This window comes from Molossus molossus, unplaced genomic scaffold (genome assembly GCF_014108415.1).
Source record: "Molossus molossus isolate mMolMol1 unplaced genomic scaffold, mMolMol1.p scaffold_m16_p_6, whole genome shotgun sequence".
Classification (NCBI taxonomy): domain Eukaryota; kingdom Metazoa; phylum Chordata; class Mammalia; order Chiroptera; family Molossidae; genus Molossus; species Molossus molossus.
The window spans coordinates 19,695,224-19,720,878 of record NW_023425399.1 but is presented as its reverse complement, the minus strand read 5'-3'; the positions used below and the strand labels follow the sequence as shown (position 1 = coordinate 19,720,878).

At 43.3% G+C, this 25,655-nt stretch overlaps 1 protein-coding gene and 1 non-coding gene across 11 annotated transcripts in view; one reads left to right on the top strand and one right to left on the bottom strand.

Moving 5' to 3' along the window:
- The window catches only part of PHF20 (PHD finger protein 20), a 153,136-nt gene that overhangs the window by 108,294 nt on the left and 19,187 nt on the right, over nt 1–25,655 (top strand). For 9 of the 10 annotated variants that reach the window (XM_036246046.1, XM_036246045.1, XM_036246038.1 and 6 more), the window contains 6 exons: nt 1,464–1,742; nt 11,549–11,647; nt 12,364–12,528; nt 13,413–13,591; nt 20,897–20,996; nt 24,912–25,107. In XM_036246046.1, the coding sequence (XP_036101939.1) occupies nt 1,464–1,742; nt 11,549–11,647; nt 12,364–12,528; nt 13,413–13,591; nt 20,897–20,996; nt 24,912–25,107 (1,018 nt within the window). The remainder of the gene's footprint in view (nt 1–1,463; nt 1,743–11,548; nt 11,648–12,363; nt 12,529–13,412; nt 13,592–20,896; nt 20,997–24,911; nt 25,108–25,655) is intronic. The other variant, XM_036246044.1, reaches the window with a different exon arrangement.
- LOC118619435 lies at nt 21,463–21,573 on the bottom strand. The gene has a single exon (XR_004957210.1). It is a non-coding gene; the product is annotated as a U6 spliceosomal RNA (small nuclear RNA).

The window sequence follows — 25,655 nt, the reverse complement described above, 5'->3', positions numbered from 1 at the left end:
TGAATTTTTTTTTTTTTTTTTATCCTCACCCGAGGACATTTTTCCATTTTTTGTTCAGGTAGAGTGGGAGGGAGAGAGAGGAAAAGATAGAGAGAGAAACATCGATGTGAAAGGAACACATCAAGTGGCTGCCACCCGCACAACCGACCAAGGCCGGGGACAAACTGCTACCGAGGTACGTGCCCTTAGCGGGAACTGAATCCGGGTCTCTCAGGACCGCAGGCCGACGCTCCAACCGCTGAGCCAAACCGGCCAGGGATGCTTCTGATGAAACTTGTATAATTCATTGCATTTAGGAATTTGTTTTTTTTTTTAATCCTCACCTGAGGACATTTTTCCATTCTTTGCTCAGATAGAGTGGTAGAGTGGGAGGGAGGAAGGGAGGAGGGAGGGAGGGAGGAGGGAGGGAGGGAGGGAGGGAGAGAGAGAGAGAAAATTATCGATGTGAAAGGGACACATCAAGTGGCTGCCACCTGCACGACCTAACCAGGGCCAGGGACAAACTGCAACTGAGGTATGTGCCCTTAGCGGGAACCAAACCCAGGTCTCTGGACCACAGGCCGACGCTCTAACTGCTGAGCCAAACCGGCCAGGGCGCATTTAGGAAACTTTTGATTCACTCAAGAAAGCATATTCTTGGGTGACTTATTCTGTAGAGGAGAGACTTGAGTTTAATGTGATTGCTGTCACTGGAGTGAGGACACTGTGAAGGGAGTCCTCAATAAACTGATTTCTAACACACATGAAAGACTTGTGACAGCTTTACTTTTTGTCATTGATGCATGACAGACCATTGCCTTCTGTTTGGTTTTAGGGCATTCAGACATTGTCTCTTGAATTTGCTCATCGAGCCCTCTAAGTTCTCCTCATACCTTCCAGCTGCATTCAGTTGGTTGGTTGTTTTTTATAGTCTCTGAGTCCTTTTGATGAAACAAAGTACACAGTATTGAAATCTCAAAAACACTCAATGCTAAAACCTTTGTAACAGTTACACTCTCCTTGTGGAAAAACTGTTGCAAGGCCACTTGGTTGTATAAGGAGGTCCCACCAGAATAATCCCCAGTTCTGTCCACACAAATTGCTACTGAAATGGTGGTGTGTCTGAATCTGGTCCAATTCGTGAGTAACAAGTGCTGGGTTGGGGTTCTGATTTTTGTTTTTAGGATTTTCCCTTGTTCTTTCTCCAAAGTCTGAAATCCTGAGAACTTTTAGGGCAGCTTCAGAAAAAAACAATATGTTGATCTCTTCTTTGAAAAGGTGAATCACAGTTGAATCTCTGTTATTTAGCCTAAAGTTGTATTCCTTTTCTCCAAACAGTAATCTTTGGGAGGTAATGGCAGTCTGATTGATGTCTCCAGCTACATTTGCATGCTATTCTTTAACTTTGTTGCCATATATTAATGTGTGTATTGTAACGACTAGGATAAGCACAAAGGATCTTTTCTTTCTTTCTTTTTTTTCAGTAACAAATACTTTTAAGAAAACAGGTGATTTTGTGACATCTAAAGCACCAGCTGTCGACCTAGACCACAAATTTAGATGCAAGGTCGTGGATTGTTTAAAATTTTTCCGCAAAGCCAAACTGTTGCACTATCACATGAAGTATTTCCATGGAATGGAGAAGTCTCCAGAGCCAGAGGAGAGCCCAGGAAAGAGGCATGTCCAAACGAGGGGCTCTTCAGCTTCAGACAAGGCTGGCCAGGAGAGCCTTACCAGGAAGCGAGTCTCTGCCAGTTCCCCAAGTAAGTATTTCCATTCTGTGTTGTATCTGTATCACGAGCGCTCTACTGCTCAGGTCACAGTGCTTCCATTTCTGACACAGGAAGCACAGGAAGCACAGGAAGCAGGTGTGGGTCTGGTCCGGTTCAATTCCAAAAGATTGAAAATGACCAGTGATCCTCAGGGGTTGCATTATAGAGCTGTGGCCTTCCTGGAGGAAGCAGAAATACCTAACTCTTGTTCTTACCCCACCCTCTTGCTGTTCAATTTACTTTGAGTAAGACCCTTAGCCTCTGAAGGCCTTAGTACTCTCAGTATAAAGTGGGGACAGTCAAGGAAAGGGAACTCCTTCCAGAGCTAGCAGGAGAACTTGCGTTCAGAACAGCATGGGTGCAGTCATCCCATCCCCCATCCCTGCCTGCAGGACAAAAGAACTTAAAGGTGATATGTGATTTTCCTGTGGGGTTCAAATTTGAGTCTGATTTTAAAATAATTGTGACTGAAAATATTTTCCTATAGCATTGTTAATTTTGAAACTACAATGATGATACTAAGGGTTACCATAAAATCTCATGTTCATGTTTTATTACAGAGAACCTTCCTGGAGATTTCCTCTGAAACTTACAAAAATTGAAAAATTGTATGTTTCTGGGGAATTGTAGGAGAATTAATAAGTTTTCCATAAATTCTACAGGCTTTCCAGCTTCTTTTTACCTGAAATTGTAACATTATATATTTTTGGCTTACAGCTTTTCCATTAATATACATAGGCATTCAATGGCATGTGAAACTCCTGGGACGTCTGACAGCATGTATAAAATCAGGTTTCAGAGCAGTAGGGCAGGGCCATGCAGACTAAGGTGATCTGTGTGAGAACCAGTAGACAAGGTGTTGCCATTTGGTGTAATTAAGAAACCTGGATGATTGAGTTTCTGTTTTTATTTACTGCTCTTGGATCTCATACTAATATATAGTAAGTCTTCACTTAATGTCGTCTGTAGGTTCTGTGACTTTAAGTGAAACAATGTATAATGAAGCCAATTTTTAACCATAGGCTAATTGATCTAAATAATTAAGTCCTGCCTCTGCCACTAACCAGCAGGAAGGAGCCTCTGTTGTTATCTTTTGTGAACCAGAGTGAGTAAACATGTTCATGCTACTGGCTGTTAATGAGAGCAAACATAGCAGGGTATTCAGGACATTCCATAAGCCCCAGTACTCCAGGAAGCCCCCTGCCCCTGTTCCAGGCATCTCATCTTTTCTCCTATTAAAGCTTCTATTTCCTCATGGATTTGCTGGTACTTGACTAATCTGTTAACTGAACCAACCTTCCTTCCTCCCTCCCTCCCTCCCTCCCTCCCTCCCTCCCTTCCTTCCTTCCTTCCACTCTTCCTCACCTGAGGATATTTTTCTATGTATCTTCAGATCAAGTAGAAGGGAGGGAGAGAGAGAAACATCATCGACGTGAGAGGAGTACATTGACTGGCTGCCTCCCACACGACCCTGACCGGGGCCAGGGACGAACCACAACTGAGGTACGTGCCCTTGACTAGAAATGAACCCATGACTCTGGTCTGTGGGCCGATGCTCTACTGCTGAGCCAAACTGGCCAGGGTGATAACTGAATTTTTTAAGATTTGAAAGAATAAAACCAGCTTAATAGCTCACCTTTTCTCTCTGCATATCTAGGTTTCACCTCAGACTTCCAAGAAAGCCCTTATCGTTAGGAGTAGAAATTCAGACATTTGAGGAGAGTTCAGCTGGGAAGATGTTTCAAGGTGGCACTATGACACCAGGCAGCCTGGGTTCTGGTTCACAGGCATTGTGAACTTGATGTTATGCTAAAGGATTTGTGCTGTTTGGGGATCATTATTATAAAAAAGTACCCTTGTTATGCTGAGTGCTCTGATTATGGCAAATGAAAACTTGGGTTCTAATGGATTTCTCAGATAGAGATTCTTGAGACTTCTAATCCATCAGGACCAGAAAACTCTGCAGAGGTGATTTTTTTTTTCATCCCCTCAATTTTTTTGTTGGTAACGTTGAGACGCAGAAGCAGGTCTGGTCTGAGAGTCCAGAACCGAATCTTAGTAGCAGTCCTGGTACTGTCAACTTGTGCTCTGAGCTCTTCAGAAATCTGATTTCCTCATTTCTGAAGTGACAGTGTAGGACTAAGTATGGATGAGAAAAGGACCTTGCATGTGGGGAGAAAAACACATGAACAGATACAGTGAAAAGGGCTAAGTCCTATTTCAGTCAGGGACATATAAAATGCTGTGGGCACACACATTCAGATTTTGCCTGTAGAGCAGGGGTGAGATGTTGAGAGTAGAAGGTGGCATTTGAGTTAGGCCTGAAAGGGTGAGGGTAGGTAAGGTTGGACTAGAAGGCAGGGGACTAGGAAAGGCATCCCTGTGCTGGGAACAAGCAGCAAAGGTTTAGAGGCATCGAGGGCAACAAACTGTTATGATAGTCTATCCCTAAGGTGCCCTTCTGACTCTCACCTTCAGATGTTTCCTCTTCCCTGAGTCAGGCCTTTAGTATCATAAATGAATTTGGAAGGTCCTTTTAGATTTGCTATTCCAAGTGAGGTTTCTCATACCAGAATCCATTTATTTTTTTATTTTTTATTTTTTTTATCCTCACCCGAGGACATTTTTCCATTTTTTGTACAGCTAGAGTGGGAGGGAGAGAGAGGAAGAGACAGAGGGAGAGAAACATCGACGTGAAGGGACACATCGAGTGGCTGCCACCGCACGACCAACCAGGGCCGGGGACAAACTGCAACCGTAGTACATGCCCTTAGCGGGAACCGAACCTGGGTCTCTCTGGACCGCAGGCCGATGCTCTAACCGCTGAGCCAAACCGGCCAGGGCCAGAATCCATTTAATAAATTATCTTTAGGGGCATATTTTAGGCTTCCTTGGTATTCCGTTTGTTTTTGCCAAGGTCCTGAGTAGAGGTTTGGCTGACAAAGAATATTCTAGGGAACCTTTGGTTCATGTTCTCGCTCTGAATAAACCTTAGCTTTAGGCCAAAATGAGCCTTGGGGCAGTGGACACTTCTTTGTTGCCATCTGTACCTTTTCTTGTGCCCTTAGACTGGCCTTCTCACAGGGACATGCACTTTTTCCTTTATTTTTTGAAGATGTTCTTTTTTTTTAATTGATATTTTTAGAGAGAAAGGGAGAGAGAGAGAGAGAAACCTTGATGAGACAGATACACCGATTGGCTGCCTCCTGCACGACCCCCACTGGGGATCGAGCCAGCAAGCTGGGCATGTGTCCTGACTGGGAATCGAACCAGGACCTCTCAGTCCATAGGATGACACTCAGCCACTGAGCCACACCAGCCAGGCCACTTTCTCTTTTAAAGGAAGAGAGCAGTATGAATTTAATGAGGATATAATTGGCTTAAACAAGACAGGTTTATTTCCTTCTTGTCAAGACTGCAAGCTCGCACCTTGTCTCTGTGAAATAAATTTCCAGCCCTGGCCGGTTTGGCTCGGCGGTTGGAGCGTCGGCCTGTGGTCCAGAGAGACCCGGGTTCGGTTCCCGCTAAGGGCGTGTACTTTGGTTGCAGTTTGTCCCCGGCCCTGGTTGGTCGTGCGGGTGGCAGCCACTCGATGTGTCCCTTCACGTCGATGTTTCTCTCACTCTCTCTCTCTTCCTCTCTCTCCCTCCCACTCTATCTGTACAAAAAATGGAAAAGTGTCCTCAGGTGAGGATTAAAAAAAAAAAAAAAAAAAAGAAAGAAAGAAATTGTCCAGGACCAGCCTTCTCATTGTTCCACCAGGCCTCAGGTTAAGGTGTTGCTCTTCTCTGCATGGCCCAGAATGGTTTATTACCTTGCCTATCTTTCAGCTGCAGGGAAGGGAAAGGAGGGAGGGCTTTCAGCTGCAGGGAAGGGAAAGGAGGGAGGGCATACTTCTTTATATTTTTGTTAATTCTCACCTAAGGATATTTTTCCATTGATTTTCATTTTTATTTAATTTTTAAATCCTCACCTGAGGATATTTTTCTTTTTATCTTCAAAGTGGGAAGGAGAGAGAGAGAAATATCTGTGTGAGAGGGACACAAAGACTGGTTGCCTCCTGCATGACCCTGACGAGGGCTGGAGGTGAACCGCAACCAAGGTACATGCTCTTGACCAGAATCAAACTCGAGACTCTGGTCCGCTGGCCGACACTCTAACCATTGAGCCAAACTGAAGAGGGCTCCATTGATTTTTAGATAGAGTGGAGGGGGGGGTAGAAAGAAAGATAAAAAGAGAGAGAGAGAAGGAAGGAAGGAAGGAAAGAAGTGAGAGAGACATTGATTGGTTGCCCCCCCCCCCCCCCCCCGCCCCATGACCCTGACAGGTTGGGGATCAAACCTGCAGTCCTGGTATGTGCCCATGACTGGAATCGAACCTGTGACCCTTCAGTCCTTGGGCCGATGTTCTAACCACTGAACAAAACTGGCCAGGACATGCATTTTTCTTTTAAGGGCACAATCCAGAAGTACCACACATCACTTCTGTTCATATCCCAAACGTCTGTACCTGGCTATACCCTCTGTAAGGGGAAGTTGGAAAATGTACTTCTTTCCTGTAGAAGAAGTGGAGAAAGGGTATTAGAGAATGCCTAGCAGTCTCTGTCATATGAGCTAAGGCAGAAAAATAAAGGGCTTGAGGGTGGGATTTATTGGAGGACCCTTTTGAACTGATAATCTGGGTGGTAGGGGATGATGGGAAATGAAGCTGGGAAAGTAGACAACATTAAATGATGGTGTTAGGCCATGAGCATCACTTCCTCTGATGGGCATTGAGAATCTCTCCAAGAGCATACCCACTTCTACTCTGCCCTTGAGCTGCTATCCCCGTGTGCAGGTCATAACACGCTCTGGTCACTGCTTATGTCAGCTGCATGGCTATGTTCTGTGGTGTACAAGCAGTTCTCCCATAGGTGAGGGTGATGTTATTCTTTCCTCTTCCTTCCTGGAAGCAGCAGTTTGATGTCCTTCTGTCATAACTTAGTGATGATCTGATGGAGAAAGAGAGAGCAACTCTGGCTGGTGGCTCAGTTGGTAGAAGCATTGTCTTGGGTATTAAAAGGTTGCAGGTCTGATTCCCAGTCAGGACCCATACCTAGGCTATGGGTTTGATATCCCTGGTTGGGGCGTGTAGAGGAGGCAATCAATCAATGTTTCTCTCTCACATTTATGTTTCTCTCTCTCTCTCCTCCTTCCTTTCTCTCTAAAATTAATAAATATCATATCCTCAGGTGAGGATTTAAAAAAAAAAAAAAGCTTTAAAAATAAAAAGAGAAATAGGGAGCAGGCTGTATGTACAGAGGGAGCAAGAAGAGCTCTAATATTTCTCCTGATGGGTGCCTGCGGCCTGAGAAGACAGGTGGCCATTCCTGGAAAAGCCTTGCCATACTCAGGGGACAAACTGCTGTATGATGCAGAGCCCTGGCAGGAAGTCGCTCTGTTCAGCTGAGTCTGGGCATTTGGAAAGAAGTTTTACAGCCAAGTTACATATTCTGTAGTTCTTAGACAGCCAAGATCTTAGATCTTGTCTGAAGAGAGAACTGAGAGCAGACCAGCACCACTTTTTGGGCACAACAGCTAATGTTTGAGTACTTGCTGAATGGTGGGCTCCGTTTCAAATTTTTCACTTGTGTTATTTAAACCTCAAAACAAACCCTATGAAGCAGGTACTGTTGTTTCCATTTTATGGATTAGAAACTGAGGTGCAGATTATATGGATTAACTTGAACCAATATCTGTCTGTCTATCTATCTAGCAGGTGGTAGAGCCATGATTTGAATCTAGTTGCAGAGCCCATACTCTCCTTTGCTGTCTTTTAGTACTCAAGGGAAGGATGCTGTACCCTGAGCCCTGGAATAGGGACTAGGAGTGTCTCCCTGGAGGAGACTTCCTGTGCACGTGGATAGTCCATATGATCTCTGCCTCTTGTCACCTTGTCTGCCTCTGTTCCTCAGGGACTCACTTGGTTTAGCTTAGTCCCTGCTGGGCAGCTCTTCCTGTGAGCTCTGCCACTTGAGGCCACATATGACTTCATAGTCTTCAGCTAGAAGTAAGGGTGCGCCTCTGAAAGCTTCTCTCTCCCTTTGTGTTCAGAGAACATGGGCTTCTATAGAACAACTCCTAGAAGCTCACCTTTTCCTCATTGTTTGTCCCTCTAACGCTTAATGTGACCATATTTCTGACCAGCTACAACAATTGGGATGCTTTTAGTTAGAAGTAACAGGAAACTCAATTTGAATTGACTCCATAATAAAGGAGATGTGTTGGTTCATATAATAGGCAAGTCCAGGGAAGGTACTACTTCAGGACTGTTGGCTGAGGACCCAGTGTTTTACTATCTCGCCTGTCACTGCTGTTTTCAGGTTGAATACCCTTGTCGTAGAATGGTAGCCTATATCATTTAAGGCTCTATGCTGCTTTATTGAAATCTAACAAGAGAATAAGAGCATACCCTCTTAATAAGCATTGGACCAGAATCTAAAGTTTGGGTCTGATTAGTCTATTCCTGTTCTTGTTTTATGAACCAGTTGGCCAAGGCTCAGATTATCTAAGCCTATCACTGCGACAAAGGGCATGGACTTACTCTTCAACTTTAATTGAATGTGGAGTCAGTTCTGTCCAAACCTCTTAGAATTCAGCGATTCTCAACCTGTGGGTCGTGACCCCTTTGGGGGTCGAATGACCCTTTTTTTTAAATCCTCACCCGAGGACATTTTTCCATTTTTTGTTCAGATAGAGTGGGAGGGAGAGAGAGAGAAACATCGACGTGAAAGGGACACATTGAGTGGCTGCCACCTGCACAACCGACCAGGGCCGGGGACAAACTGCAAACTAGGTACATGCCCTTAGCAGGAACCGAACCCGGGTCTCTCTGGACCACAGGCTGACGCTCTAACTGCTGAGCCAAACTGACCAGGGCTCGACCGACCCTTTCACAGGGGTCACCTAATACCATTGGAAAACACATATTTCCGATGGTGTTAGGAACCGAGACACCGCTCCTCAATCCGTCTCCAGATGGGTCCGCTCACATGCAGATACGCCCACATACAACCTGAGGAACTGTATTAAAGGGTCGTGGCATTAGGAAAGTTGAGAACCACTGTAGATTCTGCATAGTGAAGTAGGTAGGGAAGGTTCTGAGAGATAAGCACAACATCTACTACAGCAGCAAGTACAAAGTGAAAAAAGAAACCTAGCCCGGCTGATGTGGTTCAGTGGTTGAACGTTGACCCATGCACCAAGAGGTTGCCGGTTCGACTCCCAGTCAGGGCATATGCGCAGGTTGTGGGCCTGATCCCCAGTGGAGGGCATGCAGGAGGCAGCCAATCGATGTTCTCTCTCATCAGTGTTTCTGTCTCTCTCTCCCTCTTCCTTCCTCTCTCTCTCTCTAATATCAATAAAGAAAAAAAAACCTACACAGCCACAAAAGGAGTGATAGTGGTGGTGAACTATAGAGCAGCTCCATGCTATAAGCTTGTTTCCTATTATAGGGCCCAAGACTTCCCAGATCCTCTAATAGGTCTATACACCAGTATGTGATCGTGCAGGTTCTCTGAATTTCACTTCTTCCTCTGTAAAGTGGTAATGTTCAAGCATAGCTGTATTTCTGTAAAATTGAAGTTTAAGAGTTTGAAGTTGTGTGATATAAAGACTTATTTATGTACAAAATTTGAATTAATGCAAATCCCAAGAAATTGAGAAAACTCATTAACCACATGATTTCAAAGCTTGTAGGTCAATGAGATTGGGCTTATTATACCTTCATTTTATAGGACTATTAGTCAGGAATTATGTAAGTTTGAATAATGCGGGGTCTTCAGGAATCTCTTTTATGGAATAAATTGCCCCATACTTCTCTTATTGCCTACTGAATTCCCTAAAGGATATGATGCTATTTTATAAAATGTGAAATGCAAAGAAGATTGTTGGAGAAGCACAAAGGAACTCCCATACTTAGGTGCTAACTGGTATGCTCTGGGTTTTGGCAGTTTCTACCCTGCATCTTGACCTCTCTATCTCAAGGATCCAGGACCTAGGTAATAATCTCTTATTCAGCCATTTCTGCTACTGATTAAGGTTATTGCTGTTAGCATTTCACATAACTAATGGGTACAGTTTAGTTTGGAGGTCATTTTAACCAGCATTTACAAATTCAAAACTAATTGGGCAAGTTTCTATATGTGTATAGGGAAAGGTACATCAAATCATAGTACTTCTTCTTTTCAGTAGCGCCCCCTAAGTCACTCATGGTAAAGGCTAACTTCCTTATAAGGCCTTACATGATCTGCCTGTAGCCCACATCTTCATCTCTCAATCTAATTCTACTTTCAACTCCAGTGGAAACATACACGCCTCCTTGCTATTTACTGATTTCAAATTCCAATTATTCATTGTTAATATATGGGAAAGCAATGGACTTTTGTACATTAACCTTGTATTTTGCAACCTTGCTATAATCACTATTAGTTCCAGTTTTTGCTTTTGTTTTGTCAGTTCTTTGGAGTTTTTCTACATAGGCAGTCATGTTTCTGCAAATGGAGTGTTATTTCTTCCCTTTCCAATCTGTATTTTGTTTCCTTGTCTTATTGGACTAGCTAGTATGTCTAGTATGATATTGAGTAGGAGTGTTCAGTGGGGACAAAACGTTTGGACAGGAAGTATTGATAACTTAAGGAGTTTTGCTGTGAAGAGTAGCAGAGAATGAAGTTGTGGTATTTAGAAAATGTGCATTGCTTATTTCTAATGGGTACTTTTATGTTTTGTGAATTGTACCTCAATTATAAAAGGAAAAAAAAGTATCAAACAAAATCCTAATGCCCAGGTCACACCTCAAGCCAATAAAATTGGAATCTCTGTGAATGGGACCTGGGCAAAAATCTTCCCGCCCAGCTGTTGTGGCTCAGTGGGTTGAGCATCATCCCATGGACTGAAAGGTCCAGGTTCCCTGTCAGGGCACATGCCCGGGTTGCGGGCTTTATCCCCAGTGGGGGGGGGGGGTGTGGGAGGTGGCCGATTGATGTGTCTCTCTCACATCAATGTTTCTCTCTCTCCCTTCCTCTCTCCCTAAAAAATCAATAAAAACATATTAAAAAATTTAATAAATAAATCTTCGCCCTGGCCAATTTGGCTCAGCAGTTAGAGCTTCAGCCTGCGGACCAGAGAGTCCCGGGTTCGGTCCCCACTAAAGGCACGTGCCTCGGTTGCAGTTTGTCCCCCGGCCCTGGTTGGGGTCATGTGGGTGGCGACCATTCGATGTATTTCTCTCACATCGATGTTTCTCTCTCTCTCTTCCTCCCTCTCTCCTTCCCTGTCTATCTGAAGATAAATGGAAAAATGTCCTCGGGTGAGGATAAAAAAAAAAATCTTCCCTGGTGATTGCAGTATGTAGGTATCTAGCCAGTATTGAGGAGCATTGATTAAAGTAAGGTTGGTGAACTTTTTTCTGTAAAGGGCGAGACAGTAAATATTTTCAGCTTTGAGGGCCAAAGGTCTCTGTCAGCTCTGTGGTTGAAGTATGAAAGCAGTCATGGTCAGCTTGTAATGAATGAGCATGGTTTGTTTTACGAGGACTTATTTACAATATCAGGTAGTGGGCCAGTTTGCTGACCCCAGGTCTAAATGCTGTGGTGGTAGAAAAGGGGCTCTAGAGCCCTGAGGGCAGAACCAGACTGAGAATTCTGTTCTACCATTCATTTTAGTTCTTCACATTGGACGTGCTTACTAACTTAAGAATAAACACCCCAGAGTTGAAAGCAATGTTAGAATGCCAATACTTACACTTGTATTTAATTCTAGCTGCAAAAGACAAGGAAAAGAATAAAGAGAAGAAATTCAAAGAGTTTGTGAGAGTGAAACCAAAGAAGAAAAAGAAAAAGAAAAAGAAAACCAAACCTGGTAATTTTTCCTGTAGGGTGTTTCACTTGGGTTTCCTTACCATGGGTGGACCGAGGGGTTGTTGCTTTCTCCCCATCTTGACCTCTGAGCTTGCATAGAGGAAAGGAAGGGCCAGCAGGCCTTTACTGGAGCTGGTGGGCTTAGCCCTGGCAAGGGAGGAGCCCACTCACCTTAGGAGTTACATGGCGACATTGGCATTTAGGAAAGCCATCTCTCTTGCTTCATTGGCCAGTGTGCCTTGCCACAGGGCAGTGGTGCATAGGAAAACATCATAATAGCAGAGGATATGCAGATAAAGGACTGTATTTGTTTGCACACACAAGTCAAACACACATCTCTGAATCCTTTTAGGACAGAATTCACTTCTTGAAAAGTGTGTCTCTAGCCCTCACAAAAATGTTGATTTTTAAAGAAAATCCGTGTTCCAACCTTGGGAGCTAGGTTTAGAAAAACAGTCTTCTGGCTGAGAAAAACAGTCTTATCAGAAAAGATCACGGAAGAAGGGTGATGATGAAGAGAAAGCTTTTTGTTTTGAGGTTCTCAGAGGCAGCCAGAAAAATAATCTCTAAATCTCTCCTCCATACCACTTTGTAGTTGAATTGCTCCCGAACCTTTGAGCTGTTTGAACAGCAGAGCTGTTGACTGGATGGTGCTGATTCTGGAATGTCCTGATCGTGTCTGGGGGTGCTAATTCCTTTTTGATCTTGTTCTTTCAGAATGCCCCTGCAGTGGGGAGATCAGTGATACCTCCCAGGAACCTTCTCCACCCAAGGCATTTGCTGTCACCAGGTGTGGGTCCTCACACAAGCCTGGGGTCCATATGAGCCCACAACTCCATGGCTCAGAATCTGGACTCTACAAAGGGAAAGTGAAAGTATCTGGTAAGGAGGCGCTCTGCTGGCTTGATAATTTGTATGGCACTGTGGTCTGATGAAAGTGGATTTATGTTGTATTATAATCTACTCTCCAAGCCTTCTGCAAGTATAATCTATTATATTCTTAAAATAAATACATAAAATAAAATAAATGCCATTAGCTGTGCCTTCCTTGAAGTTCCCTTCTTTCCAACTTTGGTCTTAGTTACTGTCTTACAGGTACCTCCAAGCCAGTGTGTCTATAATCAAATCTATCATTCCCCCAGTCACTTGCACACCTGCTGCCCCCCATTCCTCCATTTCTTATTTGATGGTGTCTGCATCTAACCTGTTTGCTCGGAGAAATCTGAGTCTATCTTGAAGTTTCCCTTCTCCAGCAACTTGTAGGATGATTGTGAGCTTAAAAGGAGTTAATAAGTATATGGAAAGGCCTTAGAACAGTGTCTACCGAATAGGTGATCAGTAAAGATTAGCTGTAATTATAACTAATTAGGCTCCAAGAACTAGTGATTTTAGTTCTGCTTATACCTGGAATCTGCCCCTTTTTCATTCCTCACCATCTACAGTTTTAAAGGTGGCTCTGGATACAGACTTGACTGTAAGCCAGGTTCTGGCTGGATGGGGTGCAGTTGAGGAACACTTTTGAGTCATTAGGGATGATGATTTGTGAGGTTCGTGGGGAGTTGCTGCTTCTCTGCCAATGAATTCTGTGACTTTGAGCAGCCATTTACCTTGGGCTTCTCTCTCAGTAAAATGAGACATTGTTGACTGCTAGGCAGCATATATCCTTTGGGCTATTATTAGATAACAGGCTGTTACTCGACAATCTAGGATTTGTAAAATTTTATAACAATTTAAAATAGTAACTGTTGTTTTCCTTTTCCTCTCAGAGGAGGATAATCTGAGTGAGTCCTCTTCTGAGAGCTTTCTTTGGAGCGATGAGGAGTATGGTCAAGACGTCGATGTGACCACCAACCCAGATGAGGAATTCGATGGGGATGACCGCTATGATTTTGAAGTGGTTCGCTGCATCTGTGAGGTTCAGGAGGAAAATGACTTTATGATTCAGGTAGGTAGAGTTTCCAGGAGAGAGGTATAAGGAAGCACAACCTGGTCTTGGAGGGAATTTTGAGGGACTACAGTTAGAGGCCAGCAAAAATAAGTCACGTCAGAAGCCCCACATAGGCAGTATTATCAGCAGCAGATTGAGCTTTGCTTTTTGATTTTGGGTCCTCTAACTCTCAGGCTGGTGTAAAGAGCCTATTAATAGAAGAAGCAAGGACTTGAGGGATTATTGAGTTTAAACCTCATGCTCTGCTTGGGGTGGCTGGGATCCACTAATAGGAAGGGCCTAGCCTGCCATCACACAGTGAAGATTTGAACAGCAGGGCCCTCCAGATTTTTGGAATGGCAGTTAATCTTCCTGTGGATCCTTACCTTCTCTCTCAGATACTTTTTCTTTATGGCATAAAGAAATGGAGGCCAGTTTTATACCTTGTCTATTTCTTGTTCTTTGTTTTTCTGACATTTGCATCTGTCATTTCCATCTCTGGGATTTACCTGTGGGGTGGGCTTCCCTGCTTGCTTTGGGAGACCATCACTAGCTAGCACCTGCTTGTTTCTGGTCCTTCTCTTGTTCTTAATCACAGTTCTGGTGGAGGTGGCTCCTGTCTGGCTGACTTTAAGGGCTGTCTGCATGTCTTGGCAGCTGCCTGGCTGTCCAGGGAACCTGAGTTGTTTTTAAGTAAGTCATGGTTATGTTGGTTAGGATTCTTTGGTAGTCTTCCCTTTTGAATAGCCTTTTTATGGTAATCTCTGGGAATTCAGGATACATGAATGGTCTCAAATATGGCCTTATATGTATGACCTTAAGTATGCCTTAGGTCAGTGGTTTTCAAACATTTTAAGTACCAGGACCCCTTTTCCTAATGGACTTTTCCACAGAATCGCAAAATGTATAAAGGTGAAAGCAGCAGTTTAGAAAGTTCAAAATGGATAATCTTCACTTTTAAGTTCATAATGTGAAGGGTGGGCCTATTTCCATGAATTCTGATATGCAGTCAGGGTTGTGAGTGACAGTGGCCGACTTGGAGCATTTCAGTGGCTCAGTTATTTTTCTCTTATTGAGAGATAAGCCTAATGCTCATGGCCTTTGTATGGGTGAGTTTTCCTAAACAACATGCTGTGTAGTCACTTTGATTAATTAGAGATGGGAGGAAAAGCTTTGTTCCAAAGACAACATAATACTGAGCTAGCCTAGCAGTACAGAATTATGTGTACTAGTGGGCTCTGTTGTCTTACCATTAAGCTTTGAACATGTTTGAGTGTGCATTTTTTTTTTTCAAGTTTGATTTTTAAAGGGATATTGGAGATTGTTTATTTATTTTTTTAAATCCTCACCCGAGGATATGCTTTTCATTGATTCTAGAGAGAGAGTGGAGAGAGAGAAAGAGAGAGAAACATCGATGTGAGAGAGAAACAGGTCGGTTACCTCTTATATGCACCCTCACTGGGGATTAAACCCATGACCTTTTGATGCATGGGATGATGCTCTAACCAACTGAGCCACACCATCCAGGGCAAGATTTTTAGTTTTTATTCTGTCTCTCTGGATGCATGCTCAGTTCTGGGCTATTCTGTACTGTTTGGAGCTATTGAGGCATACCAGCTGTTACATGGCTGAGTCTGGAACTGACTTCTGTCTCCTGCTACCCAGGTTCTACGTGACCTTCCTCCCAGCTCAGCTCAACACTGTGGCTTCCTGTCTGGCATTGTTGTGAACCCCTTTGGTTTTGTTACAGACTTCTCCTGTTATCCACTTGCTCTCCAGCTGGCTTTGTGTTATAGAGGGATAGTTTCTGACTGTCCCTGTCATTATGAGCAATGTAACTTTTCCACTCAGGAACTTTTAGCAAAAGGCTACAGAAATTTAGAGAGCTAACTGGAACAAATATATTTTAAATTGTTAAAATTTATTCATCATCTAGTTTCAAATGTGTTTATTATCTAGGAGGGCTCAAATAATCTTTTCTTAAAATGAAATTTTAAATTACATCGATAATTTGTATAACCCTAGAATACATTTAGAATTTATTTTCCATAACCTACATACATTACTTTATAGAAATAATTTTCTTTGATCATTTTCATTATTTGATTGGTATCAACATTACTTTATTATTTGACTTTATTTACCAGTGCTAATTTAAATCACTGGGAGGTTAAAATTTTACTTAGTAATTATGAATGTTTGAGAAATCTGGGTACCACATTAAAAATGAACATCAGGAAACCTATTTGATACTTAAATTATTTTGATTACTTTAGGCCAGGTTTTGGCATACATTTTCTAATTGGACCAGATAATCAGATAGTAAATACTTTAATCCTTGAGGATCATGTGGTCTCTGTTGCAACTACGCAGCTCTGTCCTAACCAGTTATAGGCCATATGTCAAATGAATGAGCATGTTTATATAATAGTTTATTTATAAAAACTGGACTCCAGGTGGATTTGGCCTGTGGACTGTAGTTTGCTGTACTTTGCCCTAGAGCAACAAATATATATTAGGTGCCAAACCCCAGTAAAAATTGTGTAGCAGTTTTAGCAAGAAGCCCATTTTAAAAGTTTTGTTTATTTTAAAATTTATATTGTTTACTTGTTGCTAGCTAATACATTCACATAGTTCAAAGGCTAAAAGGTATACATAGGTATACAGAGAAAAATCTTACCCCTGTCAACTACCCTTTCTTAGAGGCAGCCCTTATCACCTTGTATATCATTCCACAAACATTCTGTGGCTAAACAAGCAATAACAAATAAATTCTCTTCATTTTAGTGTGTGTGTGTAAAATATACGTAAACATAAAATTTACCATTTAAACCATGTTTAAGTGTATGTGGCATTAAGTGAATTGGCATTGAGTACATTCACATCGCTGTGCAACCATTTTTTTTAAAATAAAAATGTTATTTTATATGTAATATTTTTAAGATCTTTTTTCATATAACAATATATAAGTTGAACACCACTTCATTTTCAAATATAAAAAGCTTTCCTGCCCTGGCTTTTTTTGCTCAGTGGTTAGAGCATCAGCCTGCACACCAGAGGGTCGCAGGTTCAATTCTTGGTCAAGGGCACGTACTGGGTTGCAGGTTTGATCCCCAGCTCTGGTCTGGGTCATGCAGGAGGCAACCAATCCACGTGTCTCTTTCACATCAATGGTTCTCTCTTTCTCTTTCCTTCCCTCCTTTGCACTCCATCTAAAAAATCAGTGGAAAGATAACCTCGGGTGAGGATTATCCCCCCCCCCCCCCCCCGTCCCAAAAAAGCTTCCCCATTTTTTTTTATGGCTGCATAATGGATGGATGATAATTTTTTTTTTTTTTTTTTATCCTCACCCTAGGACATTTTTCCATTTTTTGTTCAGGTAGAGTGGGAGGGAGAGAGAGGAACAGAGAGAGAGAGAAACATCGATGTGAAAGGAACACATCGAGTGGCTGCCACCCACACAACCGACCAGGGCTGGGGACAAACTGCAACCGAGGTACGCGCCCTTAGCGGGAACCGAACCCGGGTCTCTCAGGACCGCAGGCTGACGCTCTAACCGCTGAGCCAAACAGACCAGGGCTGGATGATAATTTTTTGACCCTCCTCCTATTGATGGGCATGTAGATTAAAAAAATATTTTTCCCCCTTTATTGATTTTAGAGAGAGCAGAAAGGAGAGGGAGAGAAATAGAAACATCTGTGACAGAGAACATCAACTGGCTGTCCCCTGGTGACCCCCCCACTGGGGATTTGTCTCACAATCTGGGCATGTGCCCTGACCGGGAATCAAACTGGCAACCTCTTGGTGCATGGGTTGATACTCAACCACTGAGCCACACCAGCCGGGCTAGATTGTTTTTAATCATAACAGTGATTTTAAAAAAGACAAAACACAAAATAAATAAAGATAATTATGATATTGATGTAATGAATAATTTTGTGTAAGTATACCTGTGGGGCTGAGTTTTGGAAGTGGAATTCCTGGACTAAAGGGTATGTGCATTTGTAAATTTGATAAATATTGCTATTTGTTATAGCAATATTATATAAACCCTCCCTGGAGGCAGTATCAAAGAAGTCTCACCAGCACCCTTGTTAGTAGACAAGGTATTATCAAACTGTTTTACCTCTGCTCTTTTAAAAATATTTTTCAGCCCTGGCCAGTTTGGCTCAGCGGTTAGAGCGTCAGCCTGCGGTCCGGAGAGACCCGGGTTCGGTTCCCGCTAAGGGCACGTACTTCAATTGCAGTTTGTCCCCGGCCCTGGTTGGTCGTGCGGGTGGCAGCCACTCGATGTGTCCCTTCACGTCGATGTTTCTCACTCTCTCTCCCTCCCACTCTGTATATTTTATCTTTTCTGTTATTCTTGTTCATTTCTAAATTTAAACCTTTTAAAAATGAATAATGTGCCCTGGCTGGTCTTGCTCAGTGGTTAGAGCATTGGCCCATGGACCAAAGAGTCCCGGGTTTGGTTCCTGCTAAGGGCATGTACTTCAGTTACAGTTTGTCCCCAGCCCTGGTTGGGGTTGTGTGGGTGGCAACCACTTGATGTGTCTCTCACATTGATGTTTCTCTCTCTCTCTTTCTCCCTCTTTCCCTCCTGCTGTATCTGAGAATATGCAAAATTGTCCTCAGGTGAGGAATGAAATAAATAAATAAATAATAATGTAGCTCTGGTCAGTTTGGTTCAGCTGTTAGAGCATTAGCCTGCAGGCCAAAGGGTCGCAGGTTTGATTCCTGGTCAAGGGTGCATACCCGGGTTGCAGGTTTGATCTCCAATCCCAGTCGCAGTCATGCAGGAGGCAACCAATCGATGTGTCTCTCCCACATCGATGTTTCTCTCTCTCTTTCTCCTTCCTTTCCACTCTGTAAAAAATCAACGGAAAAATATTCTTGGATGAGGATTAACCAAAAACAAACAAAGAAAAAAGAATGGTGTATTTTTAGCTAGACTCAAGAAACTTATTTTGAAATTTGCAACTTGGCTGTATTTGATTCAATTGTAGTGAATCCTAGTTCTTTTTTTTTTTTTATCCTCACCCGAGGACATTCTTGAATTTATCTTTAGATAGAGCGGGAGGGGGAGAGGGAGGAAGAGAGAGAGAAACATCTATGTGAGAGAGACACATCAAGTGGTTGCCACCCACACGACCCCAACGGGGGCTGGGGACAAACCATAACCAAGGTACGTGCCCTTTGCGGAAACCGAACCCGGGACTCTCTGGTCCGCAGGCCACCACTCTAACCGCTGAGCCAAACCGGCCAGGATGAATTCTAGTTCTTAAGACACTTACAAAGTCATTTGTGAGAGACCTTCATTCTTATTACTAATCTTTTTTCTGCTACTAACTACCTTTGTTGTCCTGCACTCTTTACTTTTCCTCATTGGGAATGTAAGAATCTGGATCAGATCTATACTTCTAGCTCTGCCCCTGTTGATTCTGAAATAATTAGCTTCCTAGAGGGTTCATATCTGCTCACGAAAGCTGTCTTCAAGCTGGGCACTATCGTACTCCAAGTGGCTGAAGGTTGTCTGGATTTTGGACTTTTAGTCCCTTGTGGTCAGGTAGTGGCCCACCCTCAAAGCCAAGTCAGGAAGCTCACTGTTCACCTTTCAGAGCTAAATGAATATTTAGTTGGGTACTTAAAGATTTCGGGCCCTTGTTTGGAATTGCTTGAAGGATTTTAGTGTCTCTTTTGACATCTGTTTTTCTTCTCCATTTCCTCTTCTGGGCTCTTAGTCCTCAGACTTACTATCCTTAGGTCTCCCAGAGCTGCCCTCATTATCTACTCCTTTCTTCCTCTCTCTACCTCCTGTCCCTCCTTCACCTCCCTCTTTACCTCTCCCCTACCCGGGGAAGGCAGTGGGGTTTAGGAGTTAAAAGAACTACCTTTGTAGCTTGTCTGGCTTGTGTTCTGATCCACCTTTGCCTCTCTTCAGCTGTGTGACCTTTGTTAAGATTTAGAGTGAATAAATGCAAAATGCTAGCACATGGTTATTCTAGGAGGTATCAAAGTGAATTAGATTGCCCATTATTAGTAGTAATAGACTCTTTTTTAATTTAATTAATTTATTTTTGTTACAGATGTTTCTCCTCTTCCCTCCACTGATTCCCCCCCAGTAATAGACTCTTAATACATTAAAGTTGTCAGGAGCTTTTATACATGATTCACTGATTCTTCATAAATAGCCCCGCATGGTTGGTAGGAATAGTATCCCATTTTTCAGATTAGGAAACTGAAGCTCAGGATGGAGAAGTGACCTCTGCAAGGTCACAGCTAATAAATGTCTGAGCCAGAATGCAAATTTAGGTTTTGTCATTACAAAGTCAACCTTCTTCTGAATACTTGAACAATTTCTCCTTTGTCAAAAAGATCAGAAAAGTTCAAACCTCTAGAAACATGGATCAGCTGCCTCCTGCACACCCGCTACTGTGGATCAAGCCAGCAAACTGATCATGTGTCCTGACCAGGGAATCAAACTGAGACATCTCAGTCCATTGGACGATGCTCAGTCTGGCGAGCCACAACAGCTGGGCAGGAACTGACTTTTTAACTTAATTTGTTAATGTAAATAATAGAGCCACAGGTGGCTAGTGGCTGCCATATTGGCTAGCACAGTTCTAGATGAATAGTTGCAGCCCAGCACCTGTGTAAGTCAGTTACAGTCGTCCCTCGCCACTTTGCACTTCGCACTTCGACTTGCGTGGCTTCACTCTATCGCAGTTTTTTCAAATATATTCACTAAAAAGTTGATTGAGACAGTGAAAATGATACAGCACGCACTCGGTTGTCTGAATCAATTATACACCCCTGTATTAAAATTAAAATTAAGCCCTGGCCGGTTTGGCTCAGCGGTTAGAGCATCAGCCTGTGGTCCGGAGAGACCCGGGTTCGGTTCCCGCTAAGGGCATGTACCTCGGTTGCAGTTTGTCCCCGGCCCTGGTTGGTCTTGCGGGTGGCAGCCACTCGATGTGTCCCTTTCACATCGATGTTTCTCTCTCTCTCTCTCCCTCCTGTTCTATCTGAACAAAGAATGAAAAAGTGTCCTCGGGTGAGGATAAAAAAAAAAAAAAAATTAAAATTAAAATTTCTGTATGTATGGACTGTGAGCCTATGTATTCGAGCACCCGAGGAAGCCTTCAACACCAGGTGCAACCACTAGAGTCTGGAACGGATTAACCACGATAAACAAGTGGCGACTGTATGGGCATTGTCTCTCCCATCTCTTTCTACCTCCCACTGCCCCTTCCAGGGTGGGTCTCATTTTTGGATGGGGCGGATACCTTCTGAATTTAATTTTTATTGCTTCTTTAATTCTAACAGTGTGAAGAGTGCCAGTGCTGGCAGCATGGGGTCTGCATGGGATTACTGGAAGAAAACGTGCCTGAGAAATACACCTGTTATGTTTGCCAAGACCCTCCAGGTAGAGATTTCTGGAGTCAGGGATATTAACAGTATGTAGCTCTTTCCTTGGCACAGCTGGTCGTGAAGCAGCCTAAGTGTCTGTGGTCTTGAGACTCATTTCTTTCTTCCTTTTTTAATGTATCTTTATTGTTGAAGGTATTACAGATGTCCTTCCTTTTCACCCTCTTTAACTCCCCTTCTCCAATCCCCTGACTCATTTCTTCAGCATGGATTGGACTCTGACTTCTCTTGCTTTTGTTGATCAGCCTGGTGGCCAGCTTTCCCGAGCTTAGCAGTAAGAGACCATGTGTGAAGAGGTTTGCCAAGTTGAAGAGCTGACCTGGAGCCAGAATGTATTTTTTATTGTAAAAATCATGTAACATGAGATCTACCCTCTTAACATTTTAAATGTATTGTTTATAAAAAAGCAGTGTTATGCAACAGATCTCTAGAACTTACTCATCTTGCATGACTAAAACTCTGTGAAAACTATGGAATGCTCTACAAATTGGTGTTATCATTGTGTAAAGGCCATGCTAATATTCTCTGTATCAGTCCAGTTTTAGAACTCTCCTTTTCTTCAGTGTTCATGAGGATGTGGGCCCTGTCATTGGCTTTTAGGAGCTGGTGGAGGGTTAGAAACCTGCCTCTGCTCCCTCTGGTGGCACCTGCCCTCTGTTGCTTCATTGCCACCAAGAAGGGAGATGTGGCCCTGGCCGGTTTGGCTCAGCGGTTAGAGCGTAGGCCTGCGGTCCTGAGAGACCCGGGTTCGGTTCCCGCTAAGGGCGCATGCCTCGGTTGCAGTTTGTCCCCGGCCCTGGTCGGTCGTGCTGGTGGCAGCCACTCGATGTGTTCCTTTCACATCGATGTTTCTCTCTCTCTCTCTGTTCCTCTCTCTCCCTCCCACTCTACCTGAACAAAAAATGGAAAAATGTCCTCGGGTGAGGATAAAAAAAAAAAAAAAAAGAAGGGAGATGTGCCCTTGAGGGAAAGGGGAAAGTTGTGGTTTCAAAGAGCCTATCTGCCACCCAAAAGAGGGAATTAATTCCTTATCAGGATCAGTTAGTTTCATTGTTCCAGGGCTGGCCCATGGCTCTTGGGTGCCCCTTTCCAGAAGTCTCAAGGGTAGATTATAAATCTGTTGTTCTTGTCTTACTGTCAGTAGGATGATGACATCCTCTCCCTTCACCACCTGTAGTCTCCTGTCAGCTCCAGTCCCATGATTCCCTTTCAGATAGACAACACTTGAGAACCTCTGCTTCTGTTATTCCTTTTAGTCCTGTAGGGGCCTGGTAGGAACTCCTGCTCCCATTTTTGCTGATGAGAAAGAAATTGATGATAATGGGTATGAATGACTTTCCTAATCTCATAAAGCAAATTGAAATTAGAACTGGCTTGTGGGGCCAAATCTCTTTATTTTGCTGGTTGTGTGGGGCTGACCACCAGTAATTTTTCCAGCAAGTCGGTCCCCTCGGGGCCTGGTAACCTCTGTTGTGATACTGTGTCTCCTTGTGCAAGATTAGGCCATAGACAAAGAGGAACTGGCTTCTGTTTTCTCCATTATCTCAAAGGAAGAATGTGGTCAGAAGATTAGTTTATGAGTCATAGAATATCATTATTATTATGTAATATGTTTTTATTGATTATTTTAGAGAGAGAGGAAGGGAGAGAGAGTCAGAAACATCGATGTGAGAGAGAAACATCAATCGGCTGCCTCCCACACGCTCCCCACTGGGGATCGAGCCCGGTAACCCAGGCATGTTCCCTGACGGGAATCGAATCGGGACTTCTCAGTCCATGGGACAACGCTCAATCCACTGAGTCACACTGGCCAGGCATAGAATATTATTGATAGGCAGCATCTCAGAGATCACTTAGTATAGCCCTAGCATTTGACAGGTGAGCAAATACAGGCCCAGAGAGGACAGGACAGAAGGGGGGAACCAGTGTCTCTGACACTTGTCTTGTGAAAACAGGCAGTGCTGCTCTGAATGCTGTTCAGGTGGCTCCTACAGCAGCTGCCCCAGAGATTCCACATATAATCCCGAGGGCTTCTTAAGGCACTGTTTTAAAATCTCTTTTGTCTACTTTATTGTCTCCCATTCTTTCTCTTTTCTCTTTTTAGGAATCATGTACATTATCTTCATCAATCCCTACATACTTTCTGAACTTCAATAATTCTAATTGCCAAGACTGTGAATAGATTTCTCCTCGAATTGAGCACTCATTGTTTGTCACATTTATAGACTTGGTTGAACTCTACAGTGTCTTGGGACAGAAGTTTAACCTAATAGATTAAAAAGTTACTTAAAATATTTTTTAACAGAATCAAGGTGCATCCCTGCCATGTGTTTTGGTAAAGCCAGGAAGAGCCCAGGGACCTTGAGAGGGATTAATGGGGTTATTTTGGGGTTTTTAGATATCAGGAGGTGAGCAGTTTTCTGATTAAAAGTTGTTCCCTGGGCTTTTGGAGCAGGAAACACTGCCAAGTTACATGGGTTTGTATTTTCAGTCCTTCCTAAGAGTCCCTGTAGTGAACAAGACCCCTGAAGCCATCCTGTTCATCTGTCGTTATAATAGATGGGAAATGAAAGTCCAGGGAAGGGAGGGGACCTGACCAATATTTAGGTAGGTGGTAGTTGACAGTTGGAGGGGCACTTGGGGCTTCTTTCCCTTTGATAAATCTATTCAAGATGCTTTCTTCCAGGCACAGGGGATACGACGATGAGTAAGATGGTTCCTATTTACTTGGCTCTTACTATAGTTGAGGGTTTCAAACAGTAGTCAAAATAAGTTAATTAGGACTTGTTAGATAGAAATGAATGCTGTGAGGGGGTAAAGGCAACCAAACAGAGAATGGCTAGGAGGCACTGAAGAGGCTGCTACTTTGGGAGGTAAAAAAAGGCCTCTCTGAGGAGAGGTGGTAAGGAGCCAGTCCCAAAAAGGCCTTGAGGAATAGTGCTCCAGACAGACTGGGTGCTAAAGCAGAGACCCTCAGACCAGAAAGAACTTGATGTGTTCCATAAACTGAAAGGAGGCTAGTATAAGGATGGGGCCAGAAGGGCAGATAGTAGCCTGTCCTGTAAGCCTCAGTAGGCCAGAGTTAGTTAGGGCTTTTGGTTTCTACTGTGTGCTGTAGGAAGTCTTTTCAGGTTTACATAGGAGAGGGGATGATGTGATTTATATTTAAAGAGATATTGTCCAGTTGGTGTGGCTCAATGGTTGAGCATCGACCCATGCACCAAGAGGTTGCCAGTTTGATTCCCAGTCAGGGCACATGCCCAGGTTGTGGGCCCTATCCCCAGTGGGGGGCATGTAGGAAGTGGCCAATTGATGTTCTCTTTCATCTATGTTTCTATCTCTCCCTCTCCCTCTCCCTTTTTTTTTTTTTTTTTTTATCCTCACCCGAGGACATTTTTCCATTTTTTGTTCAGGTAGAGTGGGAGGGAGAGAGAGGAAGAGAGAGAGAGAGAAACATCAATGTGAAAGGAACACATCGAGTGGCTGCCACCCTCACGACCGACCAGGGCCGGGGACAAACTGCAACCGAGGTACGTGCCCTTAGCGGGAACCGAACCCGGGTCTCTCTGGACCGCAGGCCGACGCTCTAACCGCTGAGCCAAACCAGCCAGGGCTCCCTTTTTCTCTCTCTAAAATCAATGAAGAAAAATTATTTTAAAAAAATTTTAAAGAGATATCCAGGTTCTTACTGTACCTCTGGCTAGTTCCAGGAGATCAGGAAACTTATATTTCTTACTCACTACCTTATCACCAACATCTAGTAGGGAGCCAAGTAAATGTATATTGGGTAAATAAATGAACAAAATGAACACACCAATCCATCCTTCCAAAAGTTTGTGTGATGATTGTACAATGATGAAATAACTTGGGTTTCCTTCAGGCCAAGTACTAACTCTCACTGTCACTATTTTAGGACAGAGGCCTGGCTTAAAGTACTGGTATGATAAGGAGTGGTTGACTAGGGGACATATGCATGGCCTGGCGTTTTTAGAAGAGAACTATTCCCACCAAAATGCCAAGAAGATTGTGGCCACCCACCAGCTTCTTGGGGATGTGCAGAGAGTGATCGAGGTTCTGCATGGCCTACAGCTAAAGATGAGCATCTTGCAGTAAGTGTGACACCTGCAACTTTGGGGATGTGTCTGATTTGTCATGGTCTGGGGAAAGGATAAATGTGAGAAACTGGAAAGCTACAAAATCAAGATAGATGACCTTACCAACAATTCTTAGTTATAAAACATTTTTAAAAAATCAACTTTACTGAGGTATATTTACATAAATTAAGTTCACCCATTTTAAGCATTCATTGAGTTTGACAAATGTATATACTCTTGCAACCATCACCATAATCAGGATACAGTCTATATATTTATAGTTTAAATGGTTTTTGTTTTGGTGTACAGTTCTGAGTTGTTTTGTTTTTTAAATTGTGGTGAGATATACATAATATAAAAATTACCATCTGCCTGGCCCATGTGGCTCACTGGTTGAGCATTGACCCATGCACCAAGAGGTCACTGGTTCTATTCCCGGTCAGGTCACATGCCCAGGTTGTGAGCCTGAACGCCAGTGGGGGCATGCAGGAAGCAGCCAATTGATGAGAGAGGAAACATCTCTCTCATCGATGTTTCTATCTCTCTCTCCTTCTCTCTCTTCC